The sequence below is a fragment of the Pangasianodon hypophthalmus genome, chromosome 9 (assembly GCF_027358585.1).
Source record: "Pangasianodon hypophthalmus isolate fPanHyp1 chromosome 9, fPanHyp1.pri, whole genome shotgun sequence".
NCBI classification, from domain to species: Eukaryota; Metazoa; Chordata; class Actinopteri; order Siluriformes; family Pangasiidae; genus Pangasianodon; species Pangasianodon hypophthalmus.
Window position 1 is genome coordinate 21,352,671 of NC_069718.1, and position 19,869 is coordinate 21,372,539.

At 41.5% G+C, this 19,869-nt stretch overlaps 1 protein-coding gene across 4 annotated transcripts in view; it reads right to left on the reverse strand.

Annotated features, from left to right (window-relative positions):
- Positions 1 to 769: 769 nt before the first annotated feature.
- Positions 770 to 19,869, reverse strand: part of znf609a (zinc finger protein 609a) — a 102,036-nt gene continuing 82,936 nt past the window's right edge. For 3 of the 4 annotated variants that reach the window (XM_053237246.1, XM_053237247.1, XM_053237248.1), the window contains 7 exons: positions 19,135 to 19,360; positions 9,905 to 9,992; positions 6,279 to 8,610; positions 5,662 to 6,076; positions 5,181 to 5,516; positions 4,480 to 4,534; positions 770 to 4,228 (listed from right to left, as the gene is read on the reverse strand). In XM_053237246.1, coding sequence (XP_053093221.1) covers positions 4,219 to 4,228; positions 4,480 to 4,534; positions 5,181 to 5,516; positions 5,662 to 6,076; positions 6,279 to 8,610; positions 9,905 to 9,992; positions 19,135 to 19,360 — 3,462 coding nt within the window. In that variant the 3' untranslated portion in view covers positions 770 to 4,218. Of the gene's footprint in view, positions 4,229 to 4,470; positions 4,535 to 5,180; positions 5,517 to 5,661; positions 6,077 to 6,278; positions 8,611 to 9,904; positions 9,993 to 19,134; positions 19,361 to 19,869 lie in introns of all 4 variants that reach the window. The other variant, XM_026919356.3, reaches the window with a different exon arrangement.

Sequence of the window (19,869 nt, forward strand, 5' to 3'; positions counted from 1 at the left end):
TCATTTCCTGAGATAAATATGGCACTTGAATGGGATGAACTAAATGTTAAAAGCCTGAAAGCATAGCTTTCGGTGAAACGGGGGGAAGCACAGACGTTCAATACCTCCGTCAGTGGAAGTGGTCTTCATCCAGTATGCCAGGGTTTATAGCTTGTTAGTTTTTTTTATTTACATATTTATTCTTTACAGTAAAACCATTTTTTTTTTTACAAACCTTGAAAATAATCTAGAACCCAGATTGGTTTCTTTTTTATTATAGAAGATTACTTGAAAAAGAGCTCTTTTAATAAACTTTAAACATTCAAGGTGGAGGATATCAGTCATAAACCCTAGAATCATGGCATCTCATTCCTGCCATACATTAAATATTTCATGTACTATGAAATGATACATCATATGTGATAAAAAAAAATAAATCTTTTATCAGGGCATTCATGTGTGAAAATATGACCATGTTGACGGTGTTTATCACATTTTATTGTATTAATATTGACCATTTACATTCCGTTAAAACATTTACTTTGCTTTTAAATGTATTTACAACTTAGTAACACTCAGTATGTACATTTACATTTATTCATTCGACTTTTTATCTCAAACGACTCACAAGTGAGATAGAATACAGTCCAGGTCTCTAGCTGAGCAGGTGAGGGTTACGGGCACAGCAGTGATTCTGAGTTTTTAAGGGAATCAAGAGTGAAATAAGACAGTGCTCCATCATAACTGAACTAAAATTGAAAAAAGTACAGATGAGGCAGAGCTACAGGAGTGATTGTCTCATAAAAAGATTTATTTTCTGCCTAAATGTACAAAGGCAAGTTAGAATATTGTATAAAAAAAGACATGTGGCAATGTACACTTTACATACGACAACCCCAGGAAAAGAGTGAGGGACAGAGGCAGAGAAAGAACGATGCAGAGCTCAGAGACAGAGGAAGAGGGACAGACAGGCTTACAAGAGAAATGCATTCAAACACAGAAATGAACAAAAGCTGTAAACATCTTTCTTTCAAGTACCAATAACTGAGAAATGGAGGAGTAACCATGGATATGACAATTTGTAAGGACCGAATAATTCAGGCGGTAGAAACTGGGGAAAAAAGAAAAAAAAACACATCATCCTCGCGTCAAGGACTGCACGGGACCAGGCGTAGTAGCACCGTATGAGACAAATGTGAACATCTGTGAAGTTTCAAAACAAAATTGACTGACTTACCTCACTCAGGGTAAAAACAAGTACTGAAATTGCCTCAAAAATAACTTATTACAAGCGCTTTTTCACCAGACAGCACGTTAACTGGTTATATGATCAAAGATAAAACAGTTACTACTACTTACGTAAAATCTCTCCCCATTTGCCCAAAGGTTCTTCTTTTCTGATAAAGCAAGTCCAGGTCTTTCTGTAAATTGGTACAGTTTGGATTTGGGTATGGGAAAACAGTCATACCCCAGCTTAAAAGGACAACTTCTGGTTTGAGTCACAGAGGGTTTAGGATAAAAAAGGTGTTCAAATCATCTGTGTAATCTGCCCAGCAAGACCGACAGAAAACGAGCTGCCCTGATTCAGCTGCACAGTCAAAAAATCTCTCAAGAAAATGTGAAATTTGAATGCAGCTCCATTTCTAAACCTGAATGTCTGTTAGTGTTTAAGGTAGGACTAAGTGATAATGTAGACAATTCAGTTAGTCAGTCCATTATACGCTCAGTATCATTTTTATTTAGTGTGGAAAAAACCTCTTCCTGTGCCAATGGCATATCATAAATAAAATATATCTGCCTTGCTGTAATGATGTGCATCTTCTGGAAGCAGGTAGAAGTCATACAGGGAACTAGTTTAACCCCTGAAACTTGTCAGCAGGTCCAGATTTACATTCCTCACTCATCTTTCCTTTTTAGTCGTACTGAAGCAACTAAATAATATGCTTTAAGTGGAATAACTGACAAACATGTTGGGACGTTAAGGGATTAACAACATGGCCCCTGACAGGACAGGTAAAATGGCACTAGGGCAAATTTGATGGGAGCAGAAAGTGAGAGCATCTCCATCAAAAGACTGACCTGTATTTATTTATTGTATGCTAACACAAATTTGGACAAAGTCCTTTAACATAACTCACCACAGCTGGCATTCATATATTACGTAAACAACCGGGACAGCCCAACTGAAACTGAACATTGAGTGGTGACATGCTTAGCAAACATGGGATCGCGAGAAAGAAAGAGGGGGCAAAGCTGGAAATTTAATATATAACACTTCAATTATAAAGCCGTTACACCAGCTACATATTCATATTATATCAACAATAGTAGAAAAAAAAGGCTAACAGACAAAAAAAAAAAAAAAAAAAAAAAAAAAAAAAAAAAAAAAAGAGTAGGAAAATCCAATAGCATCCAACAACCTCTTTAAAATAATTCCTCTGTACAATATATACAGAAAGCACATCATGAGTGCATGTGTGAGAAAGGGGGATGGTAGCAACAGGAAGTGAAGCAAATGTGCACAGCTTGCCTCCCTCTCGGTGTAGGTTAATATTTTTCTAGTGCTATACTACACCACGCAGATACACATGAGAGAGTGGGAAGGAGAGGGACCTGGGGGCTTAATCGAAGAAAATCAGCTCCAACAGTGAACACGGACAAAGCACATGTACTCCACTGTCAGGTATACAGTAACTCTACGCATCAGCGTATTCTGAGAAATCTGTGTGGAGTACCAACCCAACTACGGACCTCACATAGCGGGTCGAGTGTTGCCTGTTTAGCCACAGCACACAGACGTGACTGTCCCATACAGACCTCCTCTCTGAACTCTTGGTGCGTTCATGAGGGCACTTCCCCCAGGTCTTACACTCTGGTCATGCTGTTTGGCATGAGACTCTCAAGCAGCAGCATTGTGAACAACAGTGTGGGTGTGTTCGACAGTTTATGACCAGGCCATGTGGTTTGGAAAATGTCTGGTCATTTCCATGTCACACGGGCACATGCGCTTCATCACAGAAACACCGTCTCAGTTAGAGAAGCCAGGCCACGGAGAAGCTCCTATAAGAATATGAGTGTTACTGCCTTCCTCCTAGCAGGGCTGCTCAGAGGTGCTGGTTGTGCTGCCACAAAGGAAGGCACTACTCCGGTCCAGCCTACTAGCAGAGAATGCAGTCTAGATGTCTCCCCCACTTACATACTGAGTCCTTTGCAGCATGTTGGAGCACATCTAAAGCAGCCAAAGGTCAGTAGTCCCAAACTGTGGAGTTAAATACAGAGCAGGTGTATAAATGGCGCTGGAGTAATGCGGAGCCCCTTGGAGGAAAACCATTTGCTACTACTCGTAGCCAGTATAGCATTCAATGCAAAGAGGTTGATGGGAAAGGACAGGTGGGCAGAGGTCTGCTTGTCTCCATAAAAGCAAAGTATTGTGATCGACAAAGGCTGATTAGAAGAGAGTGGTGCTGTAAATGTCTTAACAAAACTACAAAAGGCTCATTTCTATGAACTCCTGTTAGCAGATGTAAAACTTTTGTAACAGGAACTGTAGTATATCCCCTGAATCTCAACTGGATGAAAGAGGTGAGCATCAATAGCTTGCATAGAGTCCAGCCGGTGTTTGTATCTGGACAAGAAATGAGAAAAGAGACAACCAAGAGGATGGGGATTGTTCTCTTTCTTACCCTTAAAAAAGAATGCAGAAAAGGCAAAAAAAAAAAAAAAGAAAGAGGAAATATCCATCAATTTGTATGTCCTTGGGGCACTTGAGTAACAGTTCTGTCAAGTTTTGCCTCAAAACCCAGACTGGTAAATAAAGTAAAGTAGTCACATGAAATTTCCATGCTGTCCATTTCCTGCTTCCTCTGTCCCCCAGGTTCCTGAAGTTCAAGGTTTTTTTAAGAGCTACCACATCATGACTCTGTGCAGAAGGCGCTGTGTCTCATCCCTCATGAGTACCTCGTTAGTGTGACAGAGGGGACGTGTGACCGAGTTCTTCCAGAGGGGCATAGGGCTGGGGCGATATTGGCATCCCCCATCCATCTCCAATGATGGGGATCAAAGACACCGGGATATCCGGGAAGAACAAACAAAAAAAATTCAGGAACACCATTGAACTGATGTCATAAAGTCTACGCTCTTTCCTCATGTGATCTCACACATGGCTGCAGGGAAGCTTGAGGTCCACAAGTCACCATCTGGAGGTGCTGGAGCAAAATTTAGGGAACAGTACTGACACTGTCATGTGTGCCTAAAAAAAAATAGAATACAAAGACTTGTTACAATAATACAGAAGAAAAACAAAAAATAAATAAAGCTCTTAAATTGTTCTGATATACCATATTGTTGATAATGATGTTAAAGAAACAAGGATTTATTCCACTAGAGGGCAACAAAGACTACATACTACTACTGATTGTAGGATAGGCATACATGCTGTAGCTCAGAATTTAGAAACTGACATTTTATAAACCATAGAGAAAAATATCTTACCATTCTCACCTCCGTGCAGGGGGGTAGAGTGAAGGGCCAGAGGCTTGCTGACTCGCAACAATGGCTGAAGGCGAGAGACACATAAAAAAATGGGTACAAGGTAGTGAGTACATCACCAGAAACATGTTTTAAAGACCAGAAAAAAGAACATAGCTTTTTTCTATACTGAACAATAAATTACTTCATGTGGTTTCACAAAGACAACATGATTAAACAAGAGAAAAACATGCAACACTTTTACTCTCATCAAGAACTCCCCATTCTATGAATATGCAAATTAGAAATGCTCCAATCCCTACATGCACAAACGCTTTTTGTGATTTTGCATGGCCAGCATTTGCATATTGGAGCTTTAGTAAAGTATGTAAATACTAACTTAACTGAGATATTCAGCTTCCCATATTTCTCAAAAAAGTGTCAACTGTTTTGCACCAGTTTGTGCATGGCCATAAGGATTTATTAATGTGAAACGTTTTATCAAATTTAAGGCCACTCTAAGATCGTTAAGAACCTTATGTATTCAAATGTTTAGTTAGTGTGTTTCAAGACTGGCAGGTGATGGGAGTGATTTTCTAAAACCTACTGTCAATTTCTCTTTAGCATCAAAACAATCTTCTACTAAGCAATCTAAATATATGTTTGCATAGAAAAGATGGAAAAGATGGACAGCACAACAATCCTCTACACAAGCAAATTCTTTACTCACTCACCGGGGGCATAAGACAAATCATACTGTCCAGAGATAAGAGAGTAACCCAGGTGGTGATGGGAAGGCATTATTCTCTGCGAGGGAGAGGATCGTGGTCGGTCACCTTCCCGCTCTCTTTCGCCTCCACTTCGCTCTCTGTCATGAGATGCTTTGTCACCGACTGTGGGCGATTTGCTCTTGTACTGGCTTGCGTGCTGATGCAGAATATCCAAGGCTTTAGAATCTGAAGCTGATTTGCCAGTTACTGTCGGACTGGCACGAGCTTTATCACCTTCTTCACCTGGTGAAATCTTAGTGCTGTACGGTGAAAATGAGTAACCTGCTGGCAGGTAGGACCCTGTAAAGGATATGCACCATTAACATTGGATAGAACTGTGTCGATATCTGTTACCTAAAGATTAGGAAGGCTACACAAAATTTTCATTACATTTTTCATTTTGTTTCATAAAATGTCAAGACCCATCAATCCGCTACTATCCTACCTGGGTAGTTCTGCATCATCACAGATGGCATCCCTCTGTATCCTGGGTGACTCGGGTCATAACCCTGGCTGTAGGGGTATCCGTGCATGTATGGCATATAAGACTGGTGTTGAGGGAGAGCTGAAGAGAACTGCATATGGGCTCTGGGGTCTTTACTGATCCCTCTGTGCTCTTCAGAGGCTGTTGAGCTCCGTGGCTCAACCCCATCTTTGCCCTCATCTTTAGGAGTATCTTTGGGACGAGGTCTATCCTCTTTACTTTTCCTGTCTCGCTCTCGATCTCTGTCTCGGTCCCTATCTCGATCTCTTTCGCGATCCCGCTCTCGTTCTTCCTTCCACCTCTCCTCGTCTAGCTGTTTCTGCGCTTCGGGGTACTTGCTGGGGTAAACATAGGGCCATAGACGAGAATCAGGCTCCTGGAAGGAAAAAGTTACTTTAGAATCTTTTTTTCCAGAGAACATAAAGAAAATGAATGATACTGATTGTGCTATTTTAGTATCAATACTAGACTGCCAGAATTCTACACAGTATTTTGACATATACTATTTATGTACATGACTAGTTGAAGCAAAAAGTAAATAAATAAATAAAAATAAAAACCCTCAAGAGTTCCCTAACCTGTCTGTACATATACATGGCTTGTTCCATGGCTGATGGCCTTCCGGAGTCAATACTGGGTTTCTGCTCCTCTTTTCCATGGTGTCCACCTTCACTCAGTTTCATCTTTAGCCCTTCTGGTGGCTGGGCTGGTGGCTTCCCATCTTCAGCCTTTGGGATGATGACGGATTTGGTTGGCTCAGAGGTCAGCTCTTTGGGCTTGCTCTGGGGTGAGGGCTTACCGAGGTCAGAGAGGCTTGGTGCTTTAGACAAAGTTGGAGGAACTGATGCTTTTTGTTTCCACTCCTCTGACTTCACAGAAACATCCCTGTCCTTCTGAACAGCCTCGGATTTCTTCTCTCCCACTCTGTGTTGCTCAGCAGCCTGCCTCTGCCGTTCCTCACACTGCTGCCTGTAGGCTGGATTGGTATTCATCAAATGATTATGATAAGCCTGGTCTGGTGAATAGCCATAGGCATAGGCGTACTGATTATAGTAGAGAGGCTGCATATACATATTAGACCGCTGCTGGATGACAGATGGCTGTTGTTGCTGTTGACTAGGCGTGTTAATATCTGTCTTGCGATCTTCAGGCTGTTCTGATTTGCCTTTTTCATCCCCTATGTCCGTCTCTTCTTCTTTCTTTACCTTCACAGCGCCATCCTGCAAAATCACACCAGTATTTGAGACCCCTGGGCTGGGATTTGGATTGGCATAGTTAGGCGAGTAGTATGTCTCATAATTGGGATAGTAGGGAGACTCTTTGTTTGGAGGCTGTGTGGCAAAAAGAGCCTTTTTGGCACCTTCTCTGGGTGCCTGATCCTCAGACTTTACCTTCACACCTTCCACTTTGCCCTCTCCATCTTCACCAGCATCTGAAATGTCAGAGTAGGCTGGGCTGTTGGTTTTCACTGAGGAGTTATCTGCCCCATTTTGGGTGACTGCATGGAGTGGGGTGACAGGTTGGGTCATACCTCCACTATCTATCCGACTGGCTACACCAATTGATGGACTGGGAGCATTATCAGTAAAGCTATAGATTTTATCAGCTTCAGCCTTGATACTGGCCAAGCGACTCTGGTGGGGATCTGTTGAACCATTGAGAAGGCAATCACTCTTGCTGCCTGGGTCTGAGGATTCAGAGTAAGGACTTTTTCCTTCCTCTGACTTCCCTCCCTTTCCCGGGGCTTTGGGACTGTCGCCCTCCTTTGCACACTCCTTCTTTTTCTTGTCTTTTTTCTTTTTGTCCTTGGAACCACTTAAAGCTGGGTTCAAAGAAGGGTCTCCACTTACTACAGGCTTAGGCTGGATAGCCTTTAGCTGTGGGCTTTTGGGAACTGACTGTACCACTGTGCTCATGCTCATAGAGGAACTAGAGTTAGGTGCAGGGAAGCTTGATGCTTGCAAGCCATACAGCTGTTGTGGTGGTATGGATGGTATAATCGGTCTTGCAGACTTTACAGCCTTCTGAGATAGCTTATCTGCTTTGGAACCACTGCCAGATTTCTTAGCCTTGTCTAAACTTTTCTTATCATCAATGCCATCATTGCTAGCCTCGTCTGTCAGACATGGCCCATCTTCACAGCCGTCTAAATGCAGTCCAGAATCATGGTCAGCCTCAGCCTTCTTTTTGCTGGACTGTTTGGAGGCATACTTGCCTGATGAAGGTGATGGGCTCTGAGCATCAAACCCCCTGCCTTTTGGGGTAACTGATCGAGCTGGAGAGACACAGCCTTTCTGAGAAATAGAGGCTCCATTGCAGCTGCCTGGTTCTGGATGCAAAGTAGAATCCTCCCCATATTCACTGTCCCCATCCATTTCCAGTTTGATATCATCATCATTGTGGGCACGGGCCTGGTGGTACTTCAGGCCATTTATGTGCTTGTATTTCTTGTTGCAGTTCGGATGGGGGCAGTCAATAAGCACTGGGGAGGGGCAACTGCGGTCTAGAGAAGGGGGCAGGGGCTCTGCTTTGATAATGGGGATGGGAAGGACAGCATGAGGCATTCCACTGTTTGAGCTGGTGCGCATACGCTTGCTACCTTTGGTGTCCTCTGAGCTAGAATTTGGCTCCATGTCTGAGGCAGGCTTGCTCTTGCGTTTGTTTATAGATGACGGGCTGGCCTTGACATCCTCAGTATTACTATTGGGTGGTGTACGGCGTTCTGAAGAGTTCTGACTGCCCCGTCGTCCTTTGTTGTTGGACGCTGCTCGTGTCTTGCTGCTATTGCTCCCCTTGTTGTCAGAGGAGTTGCTATTCTCATTAACTGGAGTGTTGCTATTGGGTCTCATTCTTTTCCCCCTGCCTCGCCCATTTTTTATCTCCATATCACTTGTGGGTGATTCGCAAAATCTGTGAGAACAAGAACAGAAATTATTAGCTTGAAGGAACTGTCACTTGGAGAATGGAGCAAGCAACAATGGGTATAATGACAATGACAAGTTACTCATCAAACCAGCTGAGCAAAGCAGACCTGTTAGACGGCAAGGCCTAAATTTTCATGTACCATACCGGACACTAACAGTACTAGGAAGGAACTCAGTTGAATAGCCTCTTTTCTGAATCATCTCCATTTTGATTCTGGAAGTGCCACTTTGACAGCCCCAGGAGAGATGTGCAGTGGGGTTTTTTTTATCCTCGTTATCACTGATCTCGCCAGCGGTGCTTGTTCTGACGGATGGTGTGCTGCAGCACACTGCTGCAGGATTAGGATATGGTGACCTGTCCACTGATTAGATATGTGGTGATAACATCCTCTAACAGAGGGCATAGGCTTGGACAAAAAAAAAAGCCAGGGAGTTCATTCTAATAGCACGTCTCTTTCTATTTGCTGGCTCAGAAATAATAATAAAAAAACAATGGAGTGGGAAAATACCCATGAAGTTGTATAGTTTTACTGGAACCAACATTCATAATGAAGCTGATTTCAATGAAGTCATAATGTATTATGAAGTTTGCAATCTTTGTCTACACTCTCCTATAATTCTCTGATATCAAGTTCTATGGAAATGCACTTTTCTAGGGTTGTATGATTAAAAAAAACATAACATTCTGGTGTTCACCTTACTAAAATGCATTCAATAATGAAAAATGCAATGAGAGTCATAGTCTGCACAGGGTTATTAAGAGGTATACCTTCAAAACTTTGATACACTGTTACAGCCTGTCACTATGAACCTGAAAAGTAGGTCAAACTTGAATGTGCAAAGCACTTGGACTCAACAATGGCAGGATCAAACAGAGAAATCCTAACATGCTGAAAGCTTCAGCTTTTGATGCTTTGGATCAATGAAGAGGAGAAAAAAAAGGGGGAAAAAAAAAATCAATTCCACCCTGATGTTGCATTTCAAAAGCACATAGTTCTGAGACATCAACCACTGACAGAACGCTGAAAGGACACTCTGCCACATGCTGTTATTGCTCGCTCTCTCTTTCAGCCGATAAGGACATACTAATTTGTAAGCTATTTAATATATATGATAAATGATCTGTCGAGCTGTAATATGTGTTATATGACAAATATGTATCATACTAGATGTACGATATCTTGTAGGCAGCTTGTATTAATGACATTAATTGCACATATTATTTTTGTCATGCATTTTTCACCTTTCCTGTAATTATATTTTGTAATGTGTTTTGTTACCGTGGAGGAGCCCAGTCATGTCTGGTGCAGTCGAGAAGAGTGCCCACATAGGTTTTATTCCTCCAGGTGACATTCACTACCAGCATACCTGCAACACAAACACATAAAAAAAACTTAAAGGTGCAGAAAACCTCCAAAACTCAGCTGAGATCTTAAACAACGGCTTCTGCTTCTCCTTTGCTACACAGCTGTTTCTAAACCAACAAATAGAATGTCTTGTGCAAATTTTGAATCTGAAAATGTCTGACACATTGTTTTGTATTCAGGATGTGCACATCATTGTCTCAGTATGAGAAGCACATACTCCACTCAGGTCCATTTCTCATTTAGTACTGAGCAGCTATCTAGCATACACTAGCAGAAAAAGCAACCAGCCATTAGTATGCTAGCAAGAGAGGGAGCAAGTAAGGGAGAGAACTCTGGTCGGCAAACGTCCTCCACCTGACATTGCTGCAGCTCAGAAAAGCCTGTATTTTTGCATTAGGCAGGAAACACCTGAAGCATGTAAAAGAGTTCCCCTGTTCCCGAGTGCCTGAGTACAAATGGTCTCTCCAGTGATTTGTATATCATACTGTTGACACCAATGTTTGCAAACAGGACAAACGACAGTGACAAAGTCTTTGGTGGGAGAAAAGAACAGGAATCTATGAATATAAAAAAGAAAAAAGGGAGATGCAAAGAGAAATCTGGATGTGAAAGTCATGTTTACTCACGCATACTTAACACAAGGGGGCAGCAGCCGTCACTATTACATGTCTATTTCTGAACACTGTGTTATATTGCCTGACATACTATTTCATTCCTGACACGGAGTGGACCTACCAACGTTGAAACACGCAACTGACCTTGCTACAATCTCAGAAATTTCTCCTTGTATCTTTGACATGATTTATATTATATAAGTGGCAATGCATGCTTGAGATAACTGCTTTAAAGCAGCAAGGTGCTACACAAAAAGACATGAACAGGCTGCTTTTGAACAGCTTATCTGAAGTGTGCCAGGAAACAGAATCGCTTTGCACTCACAAGCACTGGACCAAACCATCCACTGTTTGGCTCAGCCTTTCATACCATGTTTCCTTGACAACCAGAAATGTCTGAGAGCCATTCCAATGAACCTCATTCCGTTTCAGTGAAACGAGTGGGAAAATTGAACAGATCGTTTGAATCACGCACACAAAAGGAAGCCATTGTTAATTTGCCTGCATGAAGCAGACACATACAGAGAGAACACATTACATCTGCAAACAATTAGCATGACATCAGATGTTGCTGGAACAGTAACTGTTAGTGCTGAAATTAAACCCGGGACCACCTACCAGGCAAGGTGCAAGAAAAAGTAAGCAGGCTGCCAATTCCATGTCATTTCCTAAAGCTCAATGGTATTTCCAGTGGGACACAAGTCATGAGCTGAAACTTCATGGCTCATAAAGGAAGTCAGAATCTGAGCCAAGGCATTTTAGAGCTTTTAGGACTAAAGTCCATTTCAGAGCCCATTAAAAGCCACTCAAAACAATCCCGTACCATAAAGGCAGGGAAAAGACTGAGCACTTCCAGAAACAACATGGACTGCTACAGTCAGATTGTGAATACTGGGGTGTTAGCATTAACCGTTTGAGCACAAATGTTTCTTAAATAGCTTTCACAGACCATGACCTCTGTGTCAGCCAAACCCTTAGGGGTAACCAGAGTCCAAGTCATCCGCTTTGACATGACATTTGCACTACAGGGCAGAAGTGCTGCGTCCTGCAGCAGACTAATTCATAAGTCAAGAGGGAGCACAACAGGCCTCTCAGCTTTCATGCCAGAAAACACCACCCTCCTATCTATCTCTCTCTCTCTCTCTCTCGCTCTCATCCACACAGAGGAGAGCTGAAGCTTTGCTATCATGCTGCAGTGCTGTTAAATCGCTTTCCTCTTGGCTCTGATTTCCACAGCGAACAGAGCTGAATCTCTACATGATCAAACCAGCTGTGTCCAGATGGCCTTTTTTTTTTTTAAATAACAAAACACGTACGCACATATATACTCAGCTTTAGGCCACGGTGTCTATCACAAAGAGATCCAAATGAATAATGCAGGAAATGCATAAGGGTCCCTTACCACAATAAACCATTCTCTCTCGCTCTACACGACATGCATTCTCTGACTGTCAGTGTTAACCAGTCACTTGAATAAGTTTCCACGCAGGTTTAGACACATTAGAAGTGTTTTCTTCACAGAGTTGACTGAGACAACAAGGTGGGGATTGGGGGCGTTGGCTGCTGGCAGAATGCAACACAGTGAGATGTAAACCAAACCTCTCTTCCATCTGCTCATGAGGCAGTCGTTTACTCTCCTCTAAAAATTGCCCAATCATTAACAAAGCTTGAACTCTTTCTCCTTTTCTCTCCGGGGAGTAAAGCCTGAGGCAGTTGGTTCCCCTTATCTGACGACATTCTTAAGATGTTACACATTTCCTTGCTCTTTGGCATGAGGAGCCTGTTAAAACTTATGCAATCTGTAACTGTGGAAATTATTATCTAGTTTATGGCCATAAGAACCATTTAGAACAAACTCAGAAGTATAACCGGAAATGTAACTGAATCTACTATATTCACGGTTAAAATTTCCAGCTTCATACCTGGTTCTGTGTTCTACTGCATTACATTCAAAAATTGATCAGCTCTATTTATATGAATTTTATGAATTACATGACAGAAAGAACAAAAATACTCTCTGAACCTAACCATTTCTCAAACTATGATGAAGTACAGCAAATTTGTGACTCTCAGATTCATTTCATTCAGGAAAGCTGTTTTTTTTTTTTTTTTTTTAAATGAAATGGGCTAACACACTTGCTCAGTAAATCCCAGTGTGGAGAGTAGCTCATTGTGCTAGTGTCGGCTGTTTTTCATGCCTGCGGTGTGGGACTCTCCACGGCTGTTTTGCATACCTCTGTGCAGCCTGGCTGCCAAGAACAGCAAATTGGTGCAGCAGACAAGCCCAAACGTAGACAAAGCTTAGGCACAGGGCTCAGAGAAGAACTAACCAGCACACAGCATTTGGCAGCAGACTTAAAGCTTTTCTCATCTTCCTTCCTTCAAAAGGACACGTAGCATTCTTTCTACACAAGTGTTATGCAAGTGTTTAAACGAGTGATTTATGTATTCTCATTAACAAACTAGTTCACAATGAAGAGTTGTAGTAAAAACTATTTTTAAAGTCACATATAATTCTAATAATTTAATAATTGATAGCATTAACAGTTCCTTAATTCTTAAAAGAGAAAAAGGAGTTTGGAAGTTAACTAAAGGCTGTTCTTAAGCCCTCTTGAAACCAGTCTAGTCACACTTGTCACTACAGTAACTCATGCTGGAACTGGTGGGAGGGAAGCATCTACCTCTTCCCTACACCAGCGTATTAGACCAGTCATCACAGAGTCCTAATATTCCTCCCACTGCCCTTGCACCTCTGAGCAACAAAGAGGGCCACCTCAATCACCATGGGGCCTTTAGTTCATCTTTTCCCTGAACCCCATCAAAGAATACCTTAATGGCAACAAAGACCTGACAACTGACAAGCACCATAGAAAAACAGGGGCAGGTGCCTCCCTCCCTGCCTGGGTCACCAGTTCAATTTTCCCACTGAAGAGCTGCATTAATGGGCAAGCATACCCTCTTTAATCTTCCCCCTGGGGGATGAGTTCTGCAGGACTGGGGCCCCAGGCATTGACCTTGTGCCTCAAGCACATTCTCATTTAACTTGTCTTTTGGTCTAGTTCTCCCTTTCACCAGCAGACATTCAGTCAGTGTAAAGTAACTGGGAAAAAGCCACCTCCATGCATTAGGAGAGACATCACCTGCAAGTATCTTTCTTTAAGACTTGTTCACAAATCACCTTGATACCTGAGCTTTGAGAATTATGCACTTTAGGATTACAGAACTAAATACAACCAAATAGTCTGCAAATGCCTCTAGAGAAATGGATGGTCAATTCTGGGACATTCTTATGGAGACAGCAAACAAAACCTATCATTTCAAATTGGTAAGCTATTTATTAGCCATGTTTCAAACCCTAGAATCTATAAGTACAGCCCTGTATGCTTATTATAGGCAAAAAAAAAAAAAAAAAGAGAAGCTTCTGGTTAGAGATGTGAATTTTATGAGGTTTGATCTTCCAACCTGCTCACTCTGGTGGCCGCCTCTTCTGATTATACGGGTCAAACAACCAAGGTGAGCATGTCCTCCTGGAACAAGAGGAGATGGAAAAAAAGCGGCAGGGTGGCTGAAGGCCTCTCTTTTGTAATGACCATACTGGTGATTTAGCACAGCAGAGTAGCTCGTGGTCAATGGAAGTGGTGACAAATGCACCGCACCCCCAGGCCATTTTCTTTAGACTTCTAAAGGAAGCAGTATGAAAGTCAGGTGATGCCCATAAACCCCAATGTGAGGTGAGAAAGTATGCAGATCTCAGAATCTGAGACAAAGCAACACCACAACCTCTCATTTAGTGTCGATTTGTCTAATTGGTAATCCCTTAGAACATTCACACAAACTCACATCAACCTTTAACATTAAAGAAAAAGAGAGAAAGGTGGTTTCCTTGTTAAGATGACCTTTATGTAAAATCAAAGCATTTTCAGTTAAGATGAATTAAAACAACAAAATACTAGCTACAGATAACACACAAGGGAACATTTTCTTTTCTTTTCCATTTAGTCTTTAGAGATTTGATTAGAGCTATGCTTCAGTCATAAAGAAAGTGTCGTTTTCAAGATTACACTGCAGCTGAGTTCAGTGGGTGCGAATGGTAGCTTCTCCTCATTGGATCTGGTTTCTGGCCACAGTGTATTTGTAGAGGATAATGTGCTTGGAACGGAGCTCGAGTGGCTGCTTAAAAGAGGATCAATGAAGTTGAAATGGTTGAAACACATTATTCATTAATAAAATGAGCGAAATAATTATTACTTCACACAAGCATTCTCTGAGCAAGAGCTGTTGCTGTTTATCAGCTGGACTTCACAAACGTACACTTGCACTGGAACAGCACCACAAACACACAAGTGTGCACATTCTAGCGGAATTTCAAACAACAAACTACATGATGTGTGCTGAATCACATCAGGCAGATTACCTGAGGGTGTCCATGTTTATGACACACTGTGCTAAGTTGCTATTGTAACTTTTGCAAATCAGACTTCTAGCATTTGCTAGAGTCATATTCTTTGTCACTAATCATGGCCAGGAACCTCAGACATTCACAGGGAAATCAGTTCGACTGATATGTTAGTTTGACTGACACTGAACTACAACCTTCATGTGCTGAAGCTTATGGCCTGAAAATTGTACAAAAGATGTACACTTGATGGTCCGTGGATGGAGTATCTGAGGCTTCTGTTACTATTAAGATAATACCTATTTTAACTCTTATTTCTTTGAAGGATGAAAGACTTGAAACGTTGTATGTTTTCTTGATAATTACTAATCTTTTTGAATAAGGTACCCAGTATGGCTATGTGTGAGATGCTGTTTATTTTAAACAGGAAATCGGCTACAGATTGACCCAGTTCTGTTATTAAGACCAGGATCCCAGAAGTCTGTTAAATGTCTAATGCAAGTCATTGCATATATGGAAAAATTCAAGTGCAAAAAGTAGCAAAACAAACAATTTTTATTAATGACTTTTCAAAAATTATACTTTTTTTTTTGGTAAATTTGCAAATTCATCAATTCATGCATGGGCTCTGTAGGAACTACACAAACAACCACTGTTTGAAAGCGTGAAATAGTCAAACAACTGGTGTGGCTTTGTGTAATATTTTTATACCGTTACACTACGGACATCACAAAACTTGTGTACATGATAGCCAGAACAAAATGGACACCAATCATCCTTCACCAGAAGCAATTCTGATCCACATTAGATTTGCCTGAAAACAAAAGGACTCTAAAAGCAGCCTTTCCTTGAGTAGGTCTTTCATCAGGGTGCTGGCACAAAAATGTTGGCACAGCCTTCAACGCCTCAGCCAGGGAGCAACGCGCCAGCCTGCGATGGGGAAGGATTTTCTGGGGCGACACTTCAGCAGCAATAAACTTTCAGAGGATTTGGAGCTGACATTTCCAACTGTCAGCATGCGGTGCCTGTGAGAGCTGAAGCTCTGCTGGCCCACCCCCAGGGTCACTGCAGTATCACCAGTGAGAGATGTGTGTCCTTATGCCACCTTCAAAATACTCCTTTTTCTCTCCAAGTGTATCTCGCTTTCTTTATGCTGCTCTCAAATCAACGTCTTCTCTTTCTTGTCATCCTTCAGCCTCTCAGTCCCGCTCCTTTCAACAAATCCTCTCGTCACTATTGTGGCTCCCAGTGTGAGCATGGGGAGCTGTCAGGCATCCTGGGCTACTGATTGAAAGAGGTCATAGATGGTAGGTCACGGTTTCCTCTCCCCTCCTCTGCACTTCACTGTGATGGCCCAGCATGAGGGCGCTCATTGATCCACACATCTCTCTAAATACTTCATGCCGAAAGGTCAGCATTTGGTAGTCAAATTCGGCAGCTAAAGGTTGCTCAGCCTTTGGGTGAAAATGAACATGACTTCAATTAAGGAGAAAAGCATTTTAGGTGGTGATCATATTCTAGAAACGGAGCAAATCCCCAACTTGTTAGGGATCTGTGGAATGAATTAACCTCAAGTAATCATTTACTGATTAATTACAAAAACAATGTGGATTTTCACGCAATTACAATTATAATGCATTTAATTTATTAATACGTATCTAGCGTGTCATGGTTTGTAGTAGGTCGTAGTAAATTTCGGGAGTGCTGTCTCTGTGGATGCTCTAATGTACTCATCGTTTCTATGAAAAGACTGTATATGCAAATGCATCCATTTAGATATTTTGTAAAATATACCATTCATTATGTTTACGCTTTGAGAGCCAGGACCGGTTAACTGTCTAGCACCAGCTCATTATATGATGCACAATGAGAGTCGAAGCTAAGATCGTTTCAGCAGCCCTGACAGACTCGTCTCCGGCAGCCCCGTAATTCCAGCAGTGAAATGGCACTGACAGCACCAACACACTCTCTGGCTATTGCTCATCTCCTCAGTGCTCTCTGGAGGCAGCTTTAGACTTTTCTCTGGCTTATTTTCCACATTTGTCAAGCGGAGGCTGCTGTGCCATGATGAGACCTCTGGGGCTCAGGCACTACTAACACGGCATGAGAGCTACTGAAGTGCTAGAAACGAGGCGGTGAATCACCAAGGGGCTGCGAAGCAGAGTCCTAGAGCAGGGGAACGAACTGGTAGAAGATGGAGAGAGCAAAGTAGTCATACATCCTCCCCATCCTCCTGTCAGGTTAGCCCAGAGCGACCGAAATGTAGTAGCGCACTGCAGTTAATGGAATGCGTGGGAGCTGGCAAGTATGTGGGCTGGCTCATGTTTGAAATTGCTGGAATTTTGAATACAACACTGCAATTTAATCAGTCATTAGTGGGATTCGGAATAAGAATTTGAGGAAGAGATTCAGTGGTAAACATTTCAGCAGCACCACAGTTTACTTAGGTCACCATAATTAGATTTTTTTTGCTTGCCAATGGATGACAGGATGACAGTAGGTAAAGTTTTTGGTTGCTTGCTTTTCAAAAACATTGTGCTGGAGTTTGACTTTAAACAAAAGGTGTTTACACTTTCTTTATCCTTAGTGCTCATCTCTGTCTCTCACAGAGTTGAAACAAATTAACACCCATGCAGTGGATTCATGCCTGAGCATGCACAAGTGACACAAAAGCAGTTTTTCTGCCAGCTACCTAGCAGCATCACATGGAGGATAACAAAACAGCAGTGTTTCAGGTTTATTGGACATGTTGTCTTTCATCTGGACACGTACTTTTACAACCGAAACCACTGAAATGCAAATGCCTAAAAAAGGCACGCAGTTGTGCCAGAGCTATTTCTGAGCTGGCACTGCAGCAACCGTCTGCCTTGCCCTAGACAAATCATAGACTGTTATGGAAAGATGAAAATGGGCTGTGTGACAAACTGATATTATTTTCGTAAACCTGTGCATTCTCTATATTCCAATCTTGCCAAGTTACTGATCTATACACTCCTGGGCAAAAAAAAAAAGAAAAAAAAAGGGAAAATATTAAGCTTTTAATGGTCTTAAATGCTCGAGAATTAAAAAAGGAATTAAGAATTGAACACATAGATAAAGGAAGTTAGTATGGGAGCTTTTCCTTTTGATTTCTTTACATATTTAAGCCTTGAGGCCCTTGATGGGCTGCATCAGGTGTGGCAGAGAACCAAATAATGACTAATCTTTTAAGAAAAAAAATTCCAGAAGATATTTTTTGGAAAATTTTGTGTTAGTTTGAATTTTACACCAAACATTTGAATCATTATCATTATTTTACGTTTGCATACAAGAAGACTACACAAGAGAATTTCCCTGTTTCTAGCTTTTCCCCAAACAGTTTTTTTCTTTTTTTTTGCATTTATTTAATTCTTGCTAATTTTCTGACCGATTATTTGTTGTTAAGTCCGTTAAAAGCTTAATATTTGCCATTTTGGGCTTGGCCCATTTTTTTGCCCAGAAGTGTATATATCTAACAAATATATTTGTGTGGTGGCCTGCGAAAACCATTCCCATGGTAAATAAAAATTATTAAGTTCTAAAAATAAAAAAAGGCAAGTTTTCCTCAACGGAAAATGGCATCTTTGCACATATAATCAACCACTAGTAAAGTTTTAAAGTCTGGTTAAAAAGTCTGAAGAGAGGAAAAAAAATTGCATTTAAAAATTCCATTCTGACTGCAGCGGAGGAGCATCACAGATATTTTGACAGCCGGTGTCTGATCACAAACGGCACACATTATGGCACATAAGCTATATAGCAAGAATTTACACATTTTTAGGCTGAATCGTTGTTTGTGATCTTGCAGGAAGATAGTCTAGACAAGATTAAAAAGTAAATCATTTCCACGTGTTGTTTATAGAAATATATTTACGTTTTCTTCAAGCAGAGGTGTCAAAGCATATAGTTTATATACATAGTTATAGGTAGAAAACCTCAATTCTGGCCTAAATCCAATTTTTCATCTTACTGGCTGCCAGAATTCAGTCAGAGTGACATCCAGTGGGTTTTCCCCACCTGCCACACATTTCCTATATATGTAAGTGGGTCAAAGAGGGGGAGGAAAAAACCCAATAAAGCATGAATTACTCAAAGTGTTCCCTGAATGTTCTTACCGTCCTCTGTTTCTTGCCATACAATGCCTTCCAGATTGACACTGGTGCCAGGCTCACAGGGGCCCAGACACTCTGGCTCTGTGGCAAGAGCCACATCGGATGTGTTGACGGCGACTGAGCGTGTGCGGACCATGATCTGTTCACATGGAGAGGAGATATCAGTGCTGCCAACTGGAGCGAGGAGATGAAGAGGTGGAGGGGCCGGCGTTGACACTGGGGAATCCATCTGCACAAAGACAGAAGGGGAAAAGGCAGGGTTTAGCATTGGGGGAAGAAAGGAAAGAACTGGTTTAAACAAAATGACTATTTTAGTGTTTCAATTCTAAAACAAACTGACTATAATAATCCATACGGCATCTTAAAGCCATGTAGCATCTTAAACAACAACTGAAGTATAAATGCATAGCTATTATTTGCCATAAATAATCTGACTCAATTGCAGAAACCCAGAGAATACCAACAAGACGACTGCCTTAGATGTGGTCGTATGATTTCTTCCTCAAAACGAAAGTCACTAATCATAAAATTAAAATCAAGCCAACACAGAAGCAGCATTAGAAACTGTACACAGGAATCCTTTTAGTCCAGAAATTATGTAACTAATTAATTAAAAGTACCATTTCAAAGCCAAACTCGCAAAAAATTGTCATCATTAGCGTTCTGTAATTATAAATTAGTTATACAGCATGATTACAGTGTAAGCCAAACTACGTGTGTTTCTCTATTTCCTTACCT